General features: G+C 39.7%; 1 protein-coding gene across 1 annotated transcript in view; it reads right to left on the minus strand.

The window, feature by feature from the left end:
* The window catches only part of TTN (titin), a 468,699-nt gene that overhangs the window by 315,420 nt on the left and 129,658 nt on the right, over positions 1 to 23,621 (minus strand). Inside the window, exons 24-28 of the mRNA XM_073306908.1 lie at positions 19,880 to 20,766; positions 17,336 to 17,508; positions 7,177 to 7,331; positions 6,948 to 7,077; positions 6,699 to 6,864 (exon numbers count right to left, since the gene is read on the minus strand). Of these exons, the coding sequence (XP_073163009.1) occupies positions 6,699 to 6,864; positions 6,948 to 7,077; positions 7,177 to 7,331; positions 17,336 to 17,508; positions 19,880 to 20,766 (1,511 nt within the window). The remainder of the gene's footprint in view (positions 1 to 6,698; positions 6,865 to 6,947; positions 7,078 to 7,176; positions 7,332 to 17,335; positions 17,509 to 19,879; positions 20,767 to 23,621) is intronic.

A 23,621-nucleotide genomic window follows, 5' to 3' on the forward strand; every position in this document is an offset into this window, starting at 1 on the left:
TCACCTGGGCACACAGGACATTCACTTAAAGTATCAATTTTCCAAACCTTTGCACCACAGACATGCTTTACAAAATGCACATGGCATCAGCTATGTTGGCCAAATAACACACAGTAGTATAGGAATAGGAGGCTGTGTTGCATGAACTGTCTGCTGCATGGGGCTTTGAAAATTTGGATCCGAATGACCATTGAGGAACAGCTATTTTAGAGTCTGAAAGTCCTGCTGGTTCAACTCCTTCTCAAATTGATAACCAAAATATGGCTTTTACTGTTCCTCTTCCTCCAATACTTCCACTGCAGGTGTGAAGTGGCTTCTAGAATGTCTGCTGCTGATCTGGTGGTAGTCTTGGAACTCTTTAAGGACAACTGTAGGAGCGTCTGCAATCCAAAGGAAGAAACCCAGTTTTCCAACATAAGTGAAAGTGGCAGGTGGCCTATCACCAGGCACTATAATCCAAGTCTTGCAAACAACATGCATATATGTATTAAGCTGCCTTAAAAAGTTTCATCTGCTCAGAGACCATCTTTGTAGCAATCCTGAGTAGGCCCCGCCTTCCAGTTGCCAGAAATGTTTCCTTGTCCATGCACAGGCTCCCTAGGAGCATTGCCAGAGACCCTGGGAACTAATCAGCCCCCCACTCCAGGTTTTAAATACATAGGATTAGCCAGCCACAGAGACAAAAATTTATTTCTATCATTTCCTGATTATAGAAGCCATTAACTCTTGCCTGTATCAATGAAAATTGAAGAACTGAAGTCCTCCATTAGCTACTTAAGAGGAAAAGGGGGAAAACTTGCTCTTCTCTCCTTCAGTTGCTTGTGTACCACACTTGATATTTGTTCTCAGTCTTGCTGACAGAATGGGTACAAGAAAACTGACCTACCAACAAGGATCACTGTGGTCTTGAGAGGCCTATGAGAAGGTACTTAAAAAAGTAGAGGGGAATTTATTAATATCACTTATAAACACACCTCAAAAGAAGGTGTGTTTTCTAATTTGTCTTACAAGCCAGGATAAAACAACTGAAGTCGAAACCACAACATTTACATCAAGTAGATTCTGCTATGCATGTGACTTTATTAATGAAATATAGAGAAACAAATTACAAATTCTAATTACTAGCATGTTCTTAATGGGTATTAATTAAGCAGTACTCAGAGATTCCCTTCCCCCCTCCCCCCCACAATGTCAAATCTCCATGAAGATTCACAGCAAGCAATTAGTCCACTCATAAATTGGGCATCCTGAAGTTCAACCCATCTTCTTAATTAGATTTCCCCTATAATATCCTCTGGAGTATCCAAGAGAAGTATGGGATCATGCTTCAAATTGATGTTAACCTCTTGCGACTCCACATTTGAAAAACAGGTACTCTGCAGGCAGTGTTTATGTTTTAACCTGTGCAAGCAAACACATTTAAATGAATATCAGCTACATTTTAATCTGGTGTAAATTACAGCACTCTTCATTCACCATTCTATGGGGTTTGACAAAACTGCTCCTAAAATATCCAAGATCATGGACAGAAATATGGAGTAATCACATCCCTAACAGATTACATCACTGGCCTAAAATTTATATTACTGGTGAAGAGTAAGAAGTAGCAGTGTTATGTACAAGCAGAGGAGTCACAACAACAAAACAAAATTTCACCTGCTGCTTCTCCTTAACAAAAATTAAGGTAGCCTTCAGGTTTTTGTTTTTTCTTTGGAACAGATGACATTTCAACATGATGCACAAAGCATGGACCTTTGCCTTCTCAGCTGGATTTGAATAGGAGCACCAAGGGAGAAAGGATTTTTGAAGAAATATAAGAGTAGTTTTTGCAACCAATGTGCTGCCTATGGCATATGTTCTAGTTCTCTTTCCTGTGTTATGAGCTTTGATTCAGATCAACACATATCTCACAGGAGATGGGAAGAGATTCCAAGAATGCTGGTTCTTCACTCTCATCAACATAGCACAGCAGATCTTTTAGAGGATGTGAAGATTACAGAGAAAACTCAGATATTTATTCCTTCAAGAGAGATCATCAGTCCAAATGAAGGAGCAAGAATACCACAATAATAATGAAAGTTCTGGCAGCAAATACACAATGATCTGACCAATATAAAGGTAAGATCTTAGGTAGAGTGTTGAAGGCTATTTAGTGGCATGTTGGCTGTCCTACAGACTCTCAACCACTTTCACAGGGAACAGGAACAGTCATTCGCTTCTTGCTAGCAAGATTCATGGAGATGTTTTTCTATTGAATAATCCTAAATGGAAATAATCGTAAATCCCTTAGCCTCTCACTTTAGGTTCTCAGGGCATTTTAAGACAAAAAGATGTCCAAACAATCTACCTTTCACAGAGTTGTAACATGCTTCATTAGAAGAACTGTTCAGGAATTTTCCATTGTTTTTGGTTTTGACAGAAAATGTGGTTTGAGGAAAAAATAAAGATTTTCCACAGGGAAATTTTTATTTCGGAAAATTTAATAAAAACTTTTTGGCATCAGGAAATAAAATCAAAACAAAATATTTAATTTCAGGTCAAGTTGATCCAAATCATATAATTTTGGTTTGTTGAACTGCGCCAAAATGTTTTGTTTTGCATCATTAATCTGTGTCCACTTTAGCTTCCCCTGCGCCTCACATTTTTATTTTTCCCCTTATGGGCTTGGCTCCACAGCCAAGTGACATCTCCCATAATGCACCATGGTCTCACCTGAGACTGAACCCCAATGTTGCATTAAGAGAGCCCCACACCCCTACAAAATGTTTCCTTTTGATACATTTCAAAAAATATTTTAATGTCTTTTCTTTTAGAACATGTTCCATTAAAGTTTTGATATTTTGACTTTTCATTCTGATTTGGGCTGAAAACAAACATCAACATACCAAAGTTTCCCATTGGATGGAAATTCCAAGTTTCTCTCAGCTCTCCTTGTTCGATACATCATCTTGAAATCATAATATTCATTAGCATGAATTCTGCCTTCTAATTAGTGTAGTCATCCTTCAGCAGCCTATTCTCCCCCTGCCTCCACCAGCTTCTAGGCCCAGTCTCCTTGCCCAACCAGTCCCAGTCCTCCTCCAACCCCCCATCTCCTTGTCTGATCTGTCATCACAACTTCACCCCCAGGTTTTTCATCCAGTCTCAGTCTCCTCCCCTTGTTTATGTTTCTAAACAAAGTAACAGTGAACTGATACTAGGGAGAAGTCAGTTAACATAGACCTAGAACAGTGGTTCCCAAACTTGTTCCAGCAGCTCCCATTGGCCTGGAGCAGCGAACCGCAGCCAGTGGGAGCCGCGATCGGCTGAACCTGCGGATGTGGCAGGTAAACAAACCGGCCCGGCAGGGGCTTTCCCTGCACAAGTGGTGGAACAAGTTCGGGAACCACTGACCTAGAATATAAAATGATTAGGGAGAAAAATACTTACCCCATAGCACTTTGCACAAGAAAGTAGAATGTAAATCAGAGGGTGAAATTTAGCCTTGTGTAGGAAGACATTTCAAGGGTTATGCACCACATATGTCCCACATACTTAAGTTCTCAAAACTGATCCTAAGTAGGACAAAAGCTGTGCATAGGCCCTGCACTGGGCCATTGAACAGTTGTGAATTTATCCCAAATCAATCTGAAGAAGTTGATGACACCTCTTTTTCTCAATGTGCAGGTTAGTTCAATTAAAAAGTAGCATCTTTTGTCTACAGTTCGACTATGACAGATAGAGATGCTTTCCTAAGAAAAGGTATAATCAAAGTTCTCTTATTGCAACAAACTTCCCCTTCTAGTAGTGCTTTTCTTCACTCTCAAGTGAAGTCCACTCTCTTTTATAAGAATATTCCATTTGTTTTATGCAGCATTCAAAATACTGTAAAATACCTGCCAAATTCTCCTTGATGTGAGCGGTCAAGTATTTCCTGTACCTTGGAAACCTCTGTACCTTATCCCGAAGATCCAAGTGTCATTTCAGTTATTGATCTGTTTTAATGGTCATAATTCTGTCACTTTTGCTTTTTTGAGGATTGTAAAAAGAGGGTCAATGGAGCAAATTTACTGATGTAGCCACTATCAACTTTAGCTTAATTCTTCCTTCAGAAATACAACGCACACAAATTGCATTAACTTCACTGGGGTTGGTGCACATATCCAAAAGTATGGTCTGACTCCTAACCACAGCAGCGAATGCTATACAGCCAGTGAAAATGCATTGGATCACTATAATGTGGAATGAAGTCTTCTGTGAGAGCTTTCAATTTTTTTACAGAACTTTTGGGATGAATTTGCTAAGCATTTCTTAAAACCCACATTCCAAACCCTGTAACTTGAACACGTTCATACTCCTAGCAGCAGTCACTGTGAACCCAACATTATTTTTCAGGATAGCACTAAACTGATCTTGTGTGTCAGCCAGATATGATTAGCAAAGATTTCAACATATGCGAGTGATAGTCATCACTTATGGATCTAATATTTTGATAAAATACTGACCTTTCTGGCATAAGACATTGGCTTATAAGTAGGAAATTATTTTTGTCCATTTTAGTGTCACAGTAAGTGCTTATGCCCCAGTGAGAATATGACCACTGTCTCCTCAGAATCTAGTGACGTCATTGATGACACTGAAGAATTCTATCACTCCTCTCTCCCGCCTTCATGTCACAGTTTTATTCTGGTGAAAACTTGGTAACTAAATGTGTAGACATAGGACTTAAAGAAACTGAATAAGGTACCTGGATGGTAAAGGAGGTGTCATGCGTGGCATCCTTTGCTATGCTTAAAAAACCCTTGTGCTCCTGCTAAGTTAACTTGGGACTTTTTGCAGAACACACCACTGATTTTATTTTCCAGCTGTTGAGTAAAGAGATCATGTATAGATAGCACCTTCTCTCTCTTCAAATGAGAGTGCAGGATGTACTACTGTTCACCTAATATGCCCAATTCATGAATGAAATAATTTCCTTGGGAGAGACTTTTAGAATGAGGAATGATAAAATGTATGTAACAAATTGCCAAGCCTGTGACCATTTCACTTACAAAATCCTATGCCTGCTTGGCACCGGTTAGTAGTGCATCCTTTTGCAGCAATAGTGTTGATACCTTGTTTCAGCTATACCAGCATGTAATAGAAGCTTAGTTGAATTTTTACAACACTCTTTATTCCAAAGTGCCTTTGCGCAATTCAGTCTAAGAGGTTGTTATACACAACATAAGAATAGCCATACTGGGTGAGACCAATAGGTGTTCTAGCCCAGTATCCTGTCTTCTGACAGTGGCCAGCGCCAGATGCTTCATAGGGAGCAATTTATCTAGTGATCCATTCCCTATTATCCAGTCCCAGCTTTACTGACGTCCAAAACATGCGCTTATGTCCTTGCCCATCCTGCCTAATAGTTGTTGAAAGACCTATCCTCCATAAACTTAACTAATTCTTTTTTGAACCCATTTATACTTTTGGCCTTCACAACATCCCCTGGAAATGAGTTCTACAGAATAAATGTGCATTGTAGGAAGAAGTACTTCCTTTTTATTTTTTAAATCTGCTGACTATTAATTTGATTGGGTGACCCCTAGTTCTTGTGTTCTGTGAAGGGGAAAATAACACTTCCTTATTCACTTTCTCCACACCATTCATGATTTTATAGACCTCTATCATATCCTTCCTCAGTCATCTCCTTTCTAAGAGGAACTTTCCCAGTCTTTCTAAGCTCTCCTCATATGGAAACTGTTACATACCAGTAATCATTTTTGTTGCCCTTCTCTGTACCTTTTCCAATTCTAATATCTCTTTTTTGAGATAGAATGACCAGAACTGCATGCAGAATTCAAGGTGTAGGCATACCAATGGATTTGATAGTGGGATTATGATATTTTCTGTCATATTATCTATCCATTTCCTAATGGTTCATAACACAACTTTTTTGACTGCGGCTGAATATTGAGCAATGTTTTCAGAGAACTATCCACAATGACTGTAGGATATTTCTTGAGTGCTAACAACTAATTTAGATCCCATCATGTTGTATGAATAGTTGAGATTATGTATTCCAGTGTGCATTACTTTGCATTTATCAACACGGAATTTCATCTGGCATTTTGTTGCCCAGTCACCCAGTTTTGCGAGATCCCTTTGTAACACTTCAGTCTGCTTTGGACTTAACTATCTTGGGTGATTTTGTATCATCTGCAAACTTTGACAACTCATTGTTTACCCCTTTCCCCAGCTCATTTATGAATATTTTATATATTCATAAATGATAAGTTACATTTACAGAGACAAGGTGGATGAGGTAATAGCTTTTACTGGATTAAGTGAGACAAGCTTTCGAGCCACACAGACCTGAAGAAGAGCTCTGTGTAGCTCGAAACCTTGTTTATCTCACCAACGGAAGTCAGTTCAATAAAGATATCACCTCACCCACCTTGTCTCTAATATCCTGGAACTGACAAGGCTAGGGTGACACTACATACAAGTTACACTTATGTTCTACTGTATAGTTAGGTATTGTAAGATTTTATAAATTGTATATGGATCTATATCTTCTGATGGAAATCTAAATGCAGATGATAGTCATGTTATGATTTACAATACACAAAAGTGAGTAAGTGAGACAACAGAGTCCTGTGCATGCTTCATAAATGAAACTCAGTACAGCCACTACAGTACATTACAAGACACAGTACTCAGAGTAAATCTGAATTTACCTCACTGACAGATGTTTAGCCATTGGCCTTTGACCTTTCATACAATATGTGTTCTGACCTTGTCCCACTTCAGTTGTAGGGACACTCATTTTTTCTGAAAAATATCCTTGTTCCTGTTTTGATTTTGTCTCAGTTACAGAGAGAATTTCTGGTTTTTCATTTTTCTCTGAAACAAAACATATATGTCAGTGAGAGTGGTAACAAAATTCTCTTTAATTATATAATGTGCATTGGATGAGGGGCATTCACCTGTAACTCTTATGAAAGCTGAACAGTATGCTTCCCCAACTTCATTGCTGGCAACACAAATATATTTCCCAGTATCAGCAAGGACTACATTTCTTTTTAAAAGGTAATAGGAGTCACCTAATTTCTCAATCTGTAAAATAATAAAGTATGTGCAGACAACAATTAGTAGCACACAGCAAGATATACTACGTCCCTCCCCAAGGAACACTTTAAAAAAGTTAAATCATACACTGATGTTTCCAGCTACCAGTCTGGTATCATCTTTAGTCCAAACAACATTTGGTCTGGGTATTCCATGTATAGTGCAATGCAGCACTAAATCTTCTCCTTCTTGTAGAGTTGTATGTCCAAATTTCTGTATGAAGTTTGGTTGTTTTCCTTGTACTGCAAAAAAGTGTACACTGTACTTGAAATGGCACAAGCAAAAAAACTATTCTGCTTTCATAATTTTTTGATTATTGTATGGAGAAAAGAATCCATGATTATGGTTGAATCTCAAAAGTACTAGTTTACACAGCAGTGGAGGACAGACATTTGAAATTATATTCCTTTTATTTAGCATGGATATGGAGTGGGAATGGTGAAACTCTCCTTTGCACATAGGGTGGCGAGCATCATGATCTCCATGCATCAGGAGAGTGATATTAATTTCAAGGTAGCATTAGATAATCACATTCTTTATGTGAGTAATAGATAAATATATGGTGGATTACCTTACTACAGTGAATAGTAAAACACATTTCCTACTGAAGTTTAAGGAACAATGTCAAGACTGGCAAACTTTTGGGCTAGGCTTACTGTTGCATATCATGCTTTTCTTTGCTTTTCTAGTCTGTTCCATCCTTCCAGGTTAGCAGCTTAGTGAAGCACACAAGAATCCTATTCTATAAAAGGGTCAAATTCACACTAATGCTGAAGGACAGAACAGAATTTATGCACTCTTAAGTTACCACTTAAGCCCCACATGAAAAACTAAGGTAGATTGCTACAAAGTATAGGATTTTTAGAGCAGCCCAGACACTTAAATCACATCTTGCTTCCCCTCCACATCAGAAATATATATTCTCTTTTTCTCCTTCATTATTTCATAATGTACCATAGCATACAGATTTATTAAGAACAATACAAAGCAAACCCCACTGTATGCATGCTAGCTATCTTATTGTGAGGGTAAATCCTTTAGGCACATACAAGACCCTCATATAATAGAGCTATTAGGGTTTAGTAACCTTATTCAAAATATTTCACTGATTTAAATTTCACAGACTCTAGGGTGTGATTCTGCTCTCACTTATACCGGGGTAATTCTGTTCAACAGAGTGATTCCTGCAATACACAGAAGTGAGAGCAAAATCAGTATATCCCTCAAGAGTGTGCAACAATACTAACAGCAAATGATCGTTAGTCCCCCATACAAAAGTCTCTGGCAGAGGTGCATGTCAGGGGCCAGCAGGGAGTGAGAGCAAGCATGGCTGGGACAGTCCTGAGCCCTTGCTATCTCCCCTGGCTACCACAAAGTCTATAATTAACCAGTGCCAGAGGCCAAAACTATGTCAACTCCTCAGGCCACCCCCATTACAAACTGTTGGCCTGAGAGAGGCATATCTTTAGGTGCTCCCATTGAAATGAAGCAACTCCACATACACCCCTTATTGCAGGCCAGGGCTTTAAGCTACAAATAAGAGGTATTTGATGTGGCTGGCATAGAAGAAGCAGCAGATCTGGGGAGAGGGAGTTTATATCCTCAAACAGTGCTCTTATATTAATGACTATGAAGTTAGATCCTATCCAATGTTGCTGTGTAGCTGGAAGCAGAGATAGTTTTGGAATGAAAAGCTCTTTACAATCACCTACTAAATATATTCAATGGGAGTGCTAAGGAGAGAGGGTTATTGGAAACTATTTAGACTCCAAACTGCCATCCACCAGCAAAGGGCAAGTTAAACTATAGGCAGACACAGGCAACACAATTTAACAAATGCTGACTCACTGCTGAGGTGCTGCTCAGCCAATATTCAGTCATGGGGGAAATCCCACCCCAGGATGCGTTTTTGGCTAGTAACAGAAGCTTTATTCCAGGAACTATACAAAGGAACGCTAAAACTGCTATGGCCACCTGTTCTGGAGCACTCTTAAAACTCAGACAGGCTCTGGCACTCAGGATAACAAGGGTCAGCCCTGCATGCAATGGTGGAACTTTTTAGTGCTCAATGACACATGACTAGAACTCCTGCCCCTTGTCTATAGCCAAGCTCTACGATATAACCGCATTTGCTCCAACCCCTCAGACAGAGACAAACACCTACAAGATCTCTATCAAGCATTCTTACAACTACAATACCCACCTGCTGAAGTGAACAAACAGACTGACAGAGCCAGAAGAGTACCCAGAAGTCATCTACTACAGGACAGGCCTAACAAAGAAAATAACAGCACACCACTAGCCATCACCTTCAGCCCCCAACTAAAACCTCCCCAACGCACCATCAAGGATCTACAACCTATCCTGAAGGACGACCCATCACTCTCACAGATCTTGGAAAACAGGCCAGTCCTTGCTTACAGACAGCCCCCCCAACCTGAAGCAAATACTCACCAGCAACCACACACCACACAACAGAACCACTAACCCAGGAACCTATCCTTGCAACAAAGCCCGTTGCCAACTGTGTCCACATATCTATTCAGGGGACACCATCATAGAGCCTAATCACATCAGCCACGATATCAGAGGCTCGTTCACCTGCACATCTACCAATGTGATCTATGCCATCATGTGCCAGCCCCTCTGCCATGTACGTGGATCAAACTGGACAGTCTCGATGTAAAAGAATAAATGGACACAAATCAGATGTCAAGAATTATAACATTCAAAAACCAGTTGTAGAACACTTCAATCTCTTTGGTCACTCGACTACAGACCTAAAAGTTGCAATTCTTCAACAAAAAAACTTCAAAAACAGACTCCAATGAGAGACTGCTGAACTGGAATTAATTTGCAAACTGGATACAGTTAACTTAGGCTTGAATAGAGACTGGGAGTGGATGGGTCTTTATACAAAGTAGAGCTATTTCCCCTTGTTTATTTCCCCCAACCCCACCGTTCCCTCAGACATTCTTGTCAACTGCTAGCAATGGCCCTCCTTGATTTTCACTACAAAAGTTTTTTTCCCCTGCTCTCCTGTTGGTAATAGCTCACCTTAAGTGATCACTCTCCTTACAGTGTGTATAGTAACACCCATTATTTCATGTTCTCTATGTATATAAATCTCCCCACTGTATTTCCCACTGAATGCATCCTGTGAAGTGAGCTGTAGCTCACGAAAGCTTATGCTCAAATAAATGTGTTAGCCGCTAAGGTGCCACAAGTCCTCCTTTTCTTTTTGGGACTAACAGGGCTGCTACTCTGAAACCTGCCCCTTTAAAAGCAACCTGCCTTCCTTCCGCCAAACGCCAGAGCCCGGTTACAAGCAGAGCCCCGCTGATAAGCGCGGGATGAGCCATACCTTTAGCAGCTTCCGCCCTGAGAGGAAAACACACCTCCCCGGCCCGCCAGCCCCAGCCCCAGCCCCCCCTGTCTCTGCCCCCGCGCCAAGGAGAGCCCTGAGCCTTCCCCAGCGCTACTCCCGCGCTGCCTCGCCCCGCACCCACACCTGGTCCCGCTGACGGCCGAGAGCCGCGGGGCGCCTTCTGGAGACATTAACCCTTCCCTCCCGCCCTCTGGCCACGGCCTGACCGACCTGTTTCAACCCCACAAGATGCCACACAGCCGGGCAGTCTCTTTCACTCGCTCTTTTAATGAGCAGAGGGTTTGGGTGATCGCTACGTTTCGTAATTATAACATTGCTGGCTCAAACCCACTTTTCAGGGGGCAGGTCTAGCGTTACACGGGGGTCAGGTTTAAAACAGTCGCTCCCCAAGCGTCCGACCCTTCTGCGTGCCTGTCAGTGGTCCCAGAGCGGGGGCGGGGGGGCCATGCAGCCTGCCCAAAACCCAGTTCCCGAGGGAAAGGGCGGAAAGCAAAATGGTGGGTTTGAAATGCTGGCTGGGATGTTTGACGCGGCCAGAGTAAACCCTTCTGCGACTAGGAGGGGGAACAAGCAATCAGAGCCTGGAGCCCTCACGCTGTTTGTCCTGAACAGACGCTAGCTGCGGTTTCCAGCAGATAGTTTTCAGAGCTCATTAGGCTCAGTGAACAGAGAGTCTCCACAAGGTCTGTTTGCCATCAGGACATTTGGCAACAATCAGCACGTATGACACCTTTGCTTGGCAATCCCAGTATTAACAGTTGGAAGAGGCCCTTCAGCGTCCCGCAAAATGCGGTCTCTGTTCATTGGCAAACAGCCACAGAGAGCCTGAGTACCAGGCAGCGATTAAAAGACTCCTATCTGTCAAATTAATTGTGATTTAAATATCTTCACTAAAATAAAAGTATTTTCAAAATTTTTCTTCATCTAAGTTGCACTTCAGTCTGCCCCCATGCAGCAATACTGTAACTACCATATCGCCCAGCCCATCTATTGTGTACTCCTAAAAAATAATCATGTATTTCAGGTTTCAGAGTAGCAGCCATGTTAGTCTGTATCCGCAATAAGAAAAGGAGTACTTGTGGCACCTTAGAGACTAATAAATTTATTTGAGCGTAAGCTTTTGTGAGCTACAGCTCTCTAAGGTGCCACAAGTATTCCTTTTCTTTTCATGTATTTCAGTTACTAAAGCTGGCTTATTTCTCTCTGACTTTTCTTTTTCTGGGCCAAAATTTGAAGTATTTATTTAGGCAAAAATCTCATGGAAAGCTGTGTGAATTTTGGGTGAGAGATGACCAAATAAGGACTCCACAAGTTAGTTCCATATCTAGAATTATTTTTATTAGGGCTGTCAAACTATTTAAAAAATTAATCACAATCACATCCTTAATCACTTTTTTTAATTACACTGTTAAACAATAAAATATTTAAATATTTCTGATGTTTTCTATATTTTCAAATATATTGATTTCAATTACAACATAGAATACAAAGTGTACAGTACTCACTTTATATTTATTTTTGATTACAAATATTTGCACTCTAAACAAAAGAAATAACATTTTTCAATTCACCTAATACAAGTACTGTAGTGCAATATTTTTATCATGAAAGTTGAACTTACAAATGTAGAATTATGTACAAAAAATAACACAATGTAATAAATAAAACAATGTAAAACTTTAGAGCCTACAAGGCCACTCAGTCCTACTTCAGCCAATCACTCAGATAAATAAGTTTGGTTACAATTTGCAGCAGATAATGCTGCCTGCTTCTTGTTTACGACACCTGAAAGTAAGAACAGGTGTTCGCATGGCACTGTTGTAGCCATGCTGATGACGGGTTCTGCTCAATGACTATCCAAAGCAGAGCGCACCAGTGCATGTTCATTTTCATTATCTGAGTCAGATGCCACTAGCAGAAGGTTGATTTTATTTTTCGGTGGTTCGGGTTCTGTAGTTTCTGCACCCGAGTATTGCTCTTTTAAGAATTCTGAAAGCATGCTCCACACCTTGTCCCTCTCAGATTTTGGATGGCACGTCAGATTCTTAAACCTTGAGCTGAGTGCTGTAGCTATTTTTAGAAATCTCACCTTGGTACTTTCTTTGCCTTTTGTCAAATCTGCTTTTGAAAGTTTTCTTAAAATGAACATGTGCTGGGTCATCATCTGAGACTGCTATAACATGAAATATATGGCAGAACGTGGGTAAAAAACAAAACGGGAGACATAGAATTCTCCCCCATGGAATTCAATCACAAATTTAATTAACGCATTTTATTTTAACAAGCATCATCAGCATGGAGGCATGTCCTCTGAAATGGTGGCTGAAGCATGAAGGGGCATATGAATGTTTAGCATATCTGGCAGGTAAATACCTTGCAAGGCCAGCTACAAAAGTGCCATATGAATGCCTGTTCTCACTTTCAAGTGACATTGTAAATAAGAAGCAAGCAGCAGTATCTCTTATAAATGTAAACAAACTTGTTTGTCTTAAAAAGAAAAGGAGTACTTGTGGCACCTTAGAGACTAACCAATTTATTTGAGCATGAGTTTTCGTGAGCTACAGCTCACTTCATCGGATGCATACCGTGGAAACTGCAGCAGACATTATATACACACAGAGATCATGAAACAATACCTCCTCCCACCCCACTGTCCTGCTGGTAATAGCTTATCTAAAGTGATCATCAAGTTGGGCCATTTCCAGCACAAATCCAGGTTTTCTCACCCTCCACCCCCCCCCCCCCCACACACACACACAAACTCACTCTCCTGCTGGTAATAGCCCATCCGAAGTCTCACTTTGGATGGGCTATTACCAGCAGGATTTGTGCTGGAAATGGCCCAACCTGATGATCACTTTAGATAAGCTATTACCAGCAGGACAGTGGGGTGGGAGGAGGTATTGTTTCATGATCTCTGTGTATATATAATGTCTGCTGCAGTTTCCACGGTATGCATCCGATGAAGTGAGCTGTAGCTCACGAAAGCTCATGCTCAAATAAATTGGTTAGTCTCTAAAGTGCCACAAGTACTCCTTTTCTTTTTGCGAATACAGACTAACACGGCTGTTACTCTGAAACTTGTTTGTCTTAGTGATTGGCTGAACAAGAAGTTGTACTGAGTGGACTTGTAGGCTCTAAAGTTTTACATTGTTTTGTTTTTGAGTGCAGTTATGTAACAAATTACATTTGTAAGTTACACTTTCATGATAAAGAGATTGTACTACGGTACTTGTATGATATGAATTGAGAAATACTATTTCTTTTATAATTTTTACAGTGCAAATATTTGTGATAAAAAATAATATAAAGTGAGCACTGTATACTTTGTATTCTGTGTTGTAATAGAAATCAATGTATTTTAAAATGTAAAAAAATTCCAAAATATTTAATACATTTAAATTGGTATTCTATTAACAGTGCAATTAATCACGATTAATTTTTTTAATCATGATTAATTTTTTTGAGTTAATCATGTGAGTTAACTGCGATTAATCAACAGCCCTAATTTTTATTTTATTTTATTTTTTGGTAGAAAGAAACATAAGAAGGGCCATATTGGGTCAGACCAATGGTCCATCTAGCCCAATATCCTGTCTTCCGACAGTGGCCAATGCCAGGTGCTTTAGAGGGAATGAACAGAACAGGGCAATTAGAGAGTGATCCATCCCCTGTCATCGAGTCCCAGTTTCCAGCAGGTGGATATGCAGGGACACCCACAGCATGGTGTTGCATCCCTGACCGATTTGCATGTGTTTGATTAAAAAGGAAAGCTGATCTTTTGACAAGGAAAGCAAGCATCCTGGGCCCAATCTTGCTGCCTTTAAAGCCACTGGCAAGACTTCAGGGGCTGCTGGACAGGCGGCCAGCTCGTTCCTTGGCCCACAGCGCTTTCTGTAGCCCCCATTGGCCAGTGGGAGCCACGATCGGCTGAACCTGCGGACGCGGCAGGTAAACAAACCGGCCTGGCCCGCCAGGAGCTTTCCCTGAACAAGCGGTGGACCAGAGTTGAGAACCACTGATCTAGATCCAAGTATCTAAACATAAATCTACCTCAAATTTATTTTCTATCCCATAGTAGTGGCGGAAGAACTTAACTGCAAGCCCAGGTCTCCCATCTGCATGCACCTTCCTTTCCGCAAGGGGTTTGCACTTTGGCTGGGATCCCATACCAGCCAGGGCTGGTCTCCTAAAGCAGTGTTTTTTAACCTTTTTAATACCAGGGACCAGCTTGCTGCCTTCCTAAACTGTGTCTCAAGAGATCTCAAGGACTGGTGCCATACATTCTTGGGCAGTTAGCCTGCCTCCCTCCTCCCCCACCACCCACTGCAGCTATGCTGCTATTTTTAGCATGCTAGCTAGATCAAAACTAACATGTGTACATCCATCCGAGCTGGAAATTACAGTTCCAGCTGCAGTGTAGACATGCTCTAGGAGACTCAACATGTTTGCCCATATCTACACAGAAAATGGGCTGGTACAAAAATAAGCCCATGGGTTTCAGTCTGTGGGGAAAATTCATGGTGAAAGTCAAATTACCCTCTTGGTGGGGTTTTGACTTTAGAATCCACTCAGCAATGCAATAATTCAATCTAAACCAGTATGATAAAAAGTGCTAAAAGAACTGGCGCTGAATGAGACACAGCACCTTTTCATGTAGTGATTGCAAAACTGCTGGCTTTCTGCTGGCCTCCAGAATTCTGTTTATTGTAAATGGAGATCAAGCAGTCAGGCACTGATATTTCAACAACAGGCAAAATGGGAAATGCATTACATCATGTTGGAGGGACACTTTGGTTTGTTTTATCTCAGTGCTTATTATAATGCACATGCAAGTTGGATTCTCAACATGGTTGTTTTTTAGCAATGAACATGGATATAATCACATGGAAACAAATACAAAACTGATTTTTTCTTCTGTAAAAATTCAAACATTCAAGAGGTTAGTAATTATTAAATTAGTTTATTATAAAATGAAAGCTACATTTCCTGAAAAGTACTAAAGGGTATGGCTTGTTTACTTAGAAGAATCTTTATGAAACAACATTTACATGAGATGGCTGGACTTAGGGGTAATATAAATTCTATTCATAGTATGTTGTCTTCCCAACATAGTATGTTGTCATAGTATGCCAGCTCCCACTTTCCCTGCTGCTAGGGTATGTTGTCTTGAGGACATCTCCTGTTTCAAAGTTACAAGATTTTAATAGAATTGCAGCCACTGGGCCAAAAATCCAAATGTTTATCTCTGGCTTCATTGGCCCCCTGGTATTTGAAATATAGATTCTGTTCAGATTATGTTGTACAGTCAAGAATGTAAATTTTGTAAGAGATTGTAAGTCTCCCTCCACCCCTTATAAATTTCCCACACAAGCAAATTTATTATGTGAAAGCAGTAAATTAAGGATAAAAGAAAAACATTCAAATGTTCACCTACTGCTTTTAGTGTGTGGATAGATGTGCCTGAGTTTCATAAGAAATAGCAGGAATTAATAAATTGAATATCTCACCCATTAAGTAGGCTAATAAATTATGGGCAAAGTCTTCCAGTGGCATAATTATTTTTCTTGCCTTTGTCAAAAACCTTAAATAAATTATTCTTTGAATCAAAGCTATTACACTGACACAACTATGTTTATAATAAAACAATATTTTGCTTGTCGTTATCAGAAGTGAAATGTAACATATGCAAGCAAATTCCGCTTTTGAATGTTACAGCTTTAAAGTTGCAGCTCATTTCTCATTGCAGTAGTTAAGTGAAAACTCACAGAAAAATCCTTCCTTTTCGTTTTATTGTTTATCCTACTGCACACACTAGCCAACCCTTTGAGTATATCCCTTGATCTCTTTGAAAACAATTTATTAAAAAGGAATTAAAAATGAGCTCAAGGTCCAATGCATAGAAGATTATCTGTCCCTTTTCATGTTAACAGGTGGAAGTATAAAACATCTATATCTTTCATTTAACATTTTATAAGAGAAAAAAGAATCATAAGAATTATGCCATATATGGAGGCAGTGGGTATATAGGATAGCTAAGTATATTGAAAAAGTCTTACTTTGAAAAGATCTGGTTGTCATGGGAATATTGTAAAAACAGGGGCTACTTCTCTTACTTAACCATCACTGACAACAAGGGGACAGAGCCTCAGCTGGAGAAGGTTAGCAAAGCTTCACTGACTTCAGTGGAACTATGAGAATTTACAGTAGCTGAGGCTCCATCCCCTTGCTTTAAAGTCACTCAAACAAGGCACATTTTATTAAGCAGAGCCCTTGTATTTAAAACAAAAGGTAGCCATCTGGTATATGCCAGTGCAGCTATGAATATTACAATGATGTACTGTATGGGTTTGAGTAGCTACACCATATCAAGAGACATTTAAAGTGTACATGAGAAAAATGTCACCAGAAACAACACATTTTGATATAATAAGCATCATGCTATATGCATTGATTTGAGCACCATGTTCCTGGATGTGCTTTGACACATGATCTCTACAAACAGCACAATTTGTAAGATTTTTTATTAAGTCTAAGACATCTTGTTTTAGAGTGCAAAACTGTGTCCATCATCCCAACTAAATTTTAAACTAAACATTAATATGCTAAAGGAAGATGAACATCTGATGTAGCAGTGGCATTAACAAAACATCCAATGTGACACAGAAGCAGATTGGTACAGTTTGTGAAAGGTGCAGTGGAAGATAACTGATTTATTGTTGCCTCAGTCTGTGAGAATTAAGTCCCGGTGCTGTCAGTATCACATTTACTATGTGAATAGCCAGTACATTAGTGATACACTAATATAGATAACACACAGCATTGTCCAGTCTATTCTTGTGATAGGTGGCTTGTTACCTTTCACATGGAGGATGGCACTTGATGAGATAGTGCTGCTAGAATTTTTAGCCCGAACAACATAGAGGCCAGCATCTGCATCACACACCTTCTGAATGAACAAAGCATGCTTTGTCTCCTTTTGTAAAAGCTTTAAGTGCTCATCTGCAGTCAATTTCTGGCCCTTCTTGTACCTGAAGCAGAGAGTCAGTTTTCAGGTCAGATTTACATCAGTGTTTGCTGAAGCAGAATTTGCTGATTTCAAACAACCTCTACAATAATGTTAGCAGTAACAGTAATTGCTAGTGGCCACTCCCCAATTCCCCCCATTTATACCAGTTATATTTAAATGAGAGACACAAAAGAGCTATCATGTTGTGTAATGTTAGAAAAGATACAAATGGGAGCCCTGATCCTGTGACCTGCGCTTTTACAGGCTGACACTACTATGCTGCCTTATTGGCAGCAATGGGGTTCTGCAGAGACCAGCTTGCAAGATTGGGTGCTAGGTTTCCTGTTTGAGAATTTTTGGTTTTATTTTTAAATAAAACCTTGCTAAAAAAGGGTTAAATTCACCTATGTCTAAAGGGCCTGTAGAAGATCCTATGCATCATGAAAGCCTTGTAAAAGCTGAAGTGAGTCTTAAATGATGCCCAAAGCGTCACGCAAGTCCTCCAAGGAAGGATGGTTTGGTGGCTAAGCCACTGGATAAGGACTTGGGAGACCCAGGTTAAATTCCCTGCTGAGATTCCTGCGTGAACTTGGGCAAGTCACTTAGGCCCACCTCCTCAGAAGCATTTAAATACCTAGTCCAAAGAAATCAATGGAAGTCAGGCACCTTTGAGGATCTGGGCTTTAGTCTCTGTGTGTCTCAGTTCCCCTCCTGTAAAATTGGGATAAGAATATTAAAGACAGTGAGGCACCCAGATAACTATGGTGAGGATGTAAGTACCTTAGATAGATAAGACAGAGACACATACATAGAAATTTCAGCCAGAGAAAACAGAAAGAACATATGAGGCTGGTGTTCCTCTCACTTATACCAGTGTAAAGCTGGTGTAATTCAATTGGGCCAGGTTCTGAGCTAGTGAAAATTAGTGTAGCTTCACTGACTTCAGGGACCTATGCCAATTTACACCACCAGAAGATCTGGCCCACTGATTTCAATGGTGGTACTGCTGATTTACTTTCTGTAAGTTAGGCCCTAATTGTCTGATTCTGTAGTTTCTACATATACTACATTTAACATTGCCAACATGCAAAACTGCCATTCCTGTTATATGTCTGTTAAAATATATAAATCTGCGCAATCAAAATTGGATACAATGATTCTGGACTGACATTTTATTGTAAAAAAAATCCACTTTCACTATTTTCATAAAATTGTGGCTTAAGAAATGTTCAACTTAAAGTTTATTTTGAAAAACAAGTAAAAACCCCAGCAACATATTCTTTTGTGTGTGAATCAATGTTTAAAAACTGAATTGTAAAGACATCAGCAATACCTTTTCAAAGTGTAGGAGACAGGGATTAAAAACTGATGACTGTGTTACTGATATAGGCAGAATGTACTGAGTGTTTCAGTATTTGATGTGTTTTGCAATTCTTCAGGGAAAAATTCAGATTATTAAGACTTCCAAAAATAAATTGTACTTGGTATGTGATAGTTTATGGTACGTGGTAAACACTCTCTCTCTTTGCAAATGGAAAAATGTTTCTCTATCGGTCTCTGCTTTCCATTGTAGTGCTAGGTATTGCAAAAACTTGGACTAAAATAGCTCCAGGTGCATGGACCCCCATTAGCAAATTAAAACAGAGGTTCTCTATGGGAATGGAGAAAATAAGTGGATGATATAGCAAGGGAAATTAGAGTTAGGTTTTATTAAAATAAACCAGCACATAAAGTTCTAAAGATTACTTTATTGTGAAATCTTCTGGACCCTCCATCACTCTCTTACAATCTTTAGTAAAGGATTTATCAAAAGATTTTTTTACTCTGAAGACATATTTATATTTCTCACTGATAAAAGTTCTTACAAATGTAATAAAAACAACCTACTTTTGATTGTTAAAAATTGTGCATAGGAAATGTGCAGCAGACAGAGCGAATATTCAGTGAAAAACTGGACTTCCTAGTGTATAGGCTTATTTGCATTCAGTCTCTCCATTTTTTGGGAAGAGGGGATGCTTGCAAGTAGCAGGCACACTGATAAGGAATTCACCTACAGTAAGTTGGCTCTGAAGGGGGAATTTTCTTTCATAATCATTTTAAAAAGTGGAATGTTATACTGAAAAATAATATAACAGAAAAAAGTGTTTGATGTGTTTGCATTTGAAAATAAATGTTTTCTGCTCTGATTATTCATAGAGTTGACAGCAGCGATATTATTTCAAGTGGGTTAATTGAAAACAAAATTTTCTTTGCAAATGGAACCATGCAGAAGTGTGGAGTGATATGGATAACAAGCAATGCTCTCTAATTTTCAGATTAGTACACACAGTTATACATAGTGCAATGTGTATTTCAATAGGTATATTTAGTTTTTCTCATTATAAGCTACCCACCATGTCAGTGAAGGCTCGGGAAATCCTGCTACTTCTACTTCCAAAGTCACCGGAGAACCTTCCATGACAGTTACATTGGACAGCAGTTTGGAGAAGTTAGGCGCCTGTCCAGATAGGCTGACCATGCTTTTCTTTTCTGATGCACTTTTAATCTCTTCTTGGGGGACCATCTGCCTTTGACAGCTTCTGGTGGCGTCTGATTGAAACATGAGACCCGAGAATGCAACAGGCAAAGCATGCAGCCTGTCTTGGGTTTTAGTAAAGTTATTAATGTCATGCAATTGTTCTTGTGTTTCTGTCATGCTTCGGTGAGCTTCATTGTGTTGTATATGTGTCTCACACACGTCACTCATCATGCTATATGCAGGCTTTGCATGTATTGTGCAGGAAGCAGTAATGTTTTCAGGTATTTCTGGTGAACTACAAGTCAAAGGAGATTCCACTCCAAATTTTGCATAGTGATCTATGGTAGATGGGAAAAATCTCTCTAACTCATCTGATGTGGTTTCCCTTCTATGATTTGAAGTGTCAGCATAAGCAACAGGTGTTAAGAGATCAGACTTATCAATCATTCTTTTACTGCCAGTGTTTATCTGCATTTGCAAGCTATAGGAGCTGACATGCAGACTATGAGAACTACAGCAGGGTTGCTCTTCCAGATCAGCTTCAGAATGTAGGAGGTAGGATTCAGGCATCTCAGAAAGCAAGGGCAAAGAGATATCATAAGGTGATATACATTTATATTCTTCCCTGGAGGGCATTTCTTCTGCCAGGAGCTCAGTCTGTAAATTATCCTCTTTGGCAGAAGGAGACAGCGCCATATCCTGTGAAACAAAATCCTCACCAGCTGGGCAGACAACTGAAATATCAGCCAGTCTCGTCTCTTCCTTAAAAATAGAACAAAAAGAGAGAACAAGTTACTGTAGCGCACATCCATATTTTCATACACAAGTTAGTAAAAATATTTGGAATATTACTTCTTATTAAACTTAATCCACTCTGGGAAGCAGGAAGAAATTCGTGTGGCAGAGAATCACTAGCAGAAAATTTGCAGTTAGGTAACAGGAGCTCCAAACAGCATGCATACAGTCTGAAAGGAAATACAATCTGAACACTTTATATTTTTATTGATATAGCACCTAATATCAATGTACAGGCTTTTGTGTGAACAGGTGTCAGCCAGTAGATTCCCTGTGCCCTGTGTTTACATGGGTGTTTGTTAATCTGCTACTGCTTTGTGAGTGGTCGCCATAGTAACATAGTATAGTATCTATTTCCTGCATGAGTTTGACTGTACCATTCCTTCTTTATTATAGTAAAGTTACTGGGGCCTTTGATTCTCTTGGGAAGAAAGTGGCTGGTTGCAGTTTGTGGGTTTAGGAGCTAGAACAGCAGGTTTAAGGAATTTTTAGAACATTTTAAATCTTTTTGTTTTCTGGTCAGTTGACTCAGACCTTGCCTGAATCATTACTGAGAGCAAAAACATTACTATTATTTTAATATTATAAGCTCAGGTCCAAATATAGATGAATTTTCTCTAATCATATTCACATAAAGTAGTTGCACATGGCACATGATTGCACAATTGCAGCTGCAAACCAGCATGGATGTAGGCCTGGTCTACACTTGAAAATTAGGTCGGATTAGAAAATCCACACCCTTGAGTGACATAGTTAAGCTGACCTTAGTCCCTGTGTAGACAGCACTAGGTTGACAGAAGAACTCTTCCGTTGACCTAGCTGCTGCCTCTCGGGGAGGTGGATTACCCATGCCAATGGAAGGAGAGCTCCTGTTGGTGTAGGTAGGTGTTTACAATGAAACTGTGCCACTGTAGCGTTTCAAGTGTAGGTAAGCCCCTAGTCTGGTTTATTTAATTGCTTCTGTGCCTGGATCTGGCCAGGACTTTGTACAATGGCAACTGTGAAAGGTGCAATCACATACCCATCCATCCCAATAAAGTACATTTGAACCAAAGCTTCGGGAAGGTATTTTGAGAGCACAATCCCTTTCTTGTTGTCCAGTGCTGCTGTTAAGCTCCGTACAAAATATTTCATCAATCAGCCAAGTGTATTAATTGAATGTATAGGTCTCCAATTTTCTGTCACCTATCTCCATCCACCACACATATTGTCACTAACAAAGGAGCACATGAAGTTGAAGGCTGTGGTGATTCACTACACAGACACATCAGTCTCTTTTTGTGAACTGACTGGAAAAAGCAGGAGTTCTACTGCTTTTATTCTGCCTGAAATGATTAATTTGGTCATGAAATGAAGTGGGCTTAGAATTCATTTTCTATAAACATCCACCATTTGATGAACTCTCACCTCACAAATATCATTTAAAAGAGAATAGAAAATGGGTGTGAACATGGCAAATAAAAATTTCAGTTCTTAATTTGCTGAAAAGTATGTGAATGGATTGCCCCTGCTATTCACTCAGATCTAATCAAGACTACTACATCAAGCCAAGATGTTAGGGTTGGAGATATTGTCAATTGTTTATTAGAGTGGTGATTAATTGCTAACTGGACATATCAAACTCATTTGACCTTCTGATATTGTCACATATACCTGTTTCAGCTTCAGTCCTGCCCAGGCTTGCACATCATTAAGCCCTGAGGCTGTATCTGGGGTTCCAGAGACCAAGATCAGATTCTATGTACTCTATGTAGTACTTCAATAACAAAGTTAGACTAACTGTATTTATTAGACCAGAGTGAGAACCTCCTGGAAGAATATTAAAGCCTGAGCAGGCATATTTTAAAATGATAGGGCTAAGTAATTTCTAAACAGCTAGTCTCCAAGCTCTGAATGAAATCAATGGCCCAGGTCCTTCACCATAGTAAGGCTGCTTTGTTCCACTCCATCTATATGAAGTGACCCCTAAGTAGATATAGCCTACCATGGAAAGGCCACACCAACAAAGAGAATCTTTCAGTGGCATACAGCAGTTAGCCTAAAAGGCTGTGTAGCATCAGAAAAGAGGGTGTATATTGGGCTTTCCTGAACCCCAGCAATCTCCAGCTGCTGTAATGGCTGGTAGATGGGTTGACTGGCAACTGGAGTAAATTTGAGCATCCTTGAGGCTGCTCTAATTTATAGCGGTGATTTGGGCCTGGTGTGCAACAGATCCAGGATTGAGGAAGTACGAAGGTGTGTATGCCACAGCTAAGGACCAAGAGCATTATTTGGAAGGCTGAATACTAATACTGAAATAACTGAATGGAACTGAGTCCCAAAACTTTAGGTGAAATCCTAGCTCTATTGATGTCTATAGCAAAACCTCCCACCGATTTCAATTGAGTCCCTATTTCACCCTGTAATTAAAAAAGGGAGCCCAGGCAACACTTGGTATTGGAAGGGGAGTAACACACAGTATGTTAATTAAGCTTATTTCCAGTTCATCAGCAGAAAGGAAGCCTTTTGTTTTTAAACAAACAGAGCTTATTGTTAGCTATGTTGCACCAAGACTTCACACAAGTTAGCTTGTAGCATTCTTCATCCATATTGTCAGATTGCCAAACAGAAATTTTAAACATTATCCATTATCAGCTATCCTGGTTTTCTTCTTTTTTTTTTAAATTTTACTTGAATTTACCACCTCCCACCCTGAGGAATATTTCACATTATTATGGTGCTTTATTTACATGTACTTAGATGAATCAGGATCCTGAGGTTCCAATCTGTTCTTTATAGTAAAGAAATTAATACCAGTAATTTAAATATTTCTTTTGTATTGC

Source organism: Lepidochelys kempii, chromosome 11 (assembly GCF_965140265.1).
Source record: "Lepidochelys kempii isolate rLepKem1 chromosome 11, rLepKem1.hap2, whole genome shotgun sequence".
Classification (NCBI taxonomy): domain Eukaryota; kingdom Metazoa; phylum Chordata; order Testudines; family Cheloniidae; genus Lepidochelys; species Lepidochelys kempii.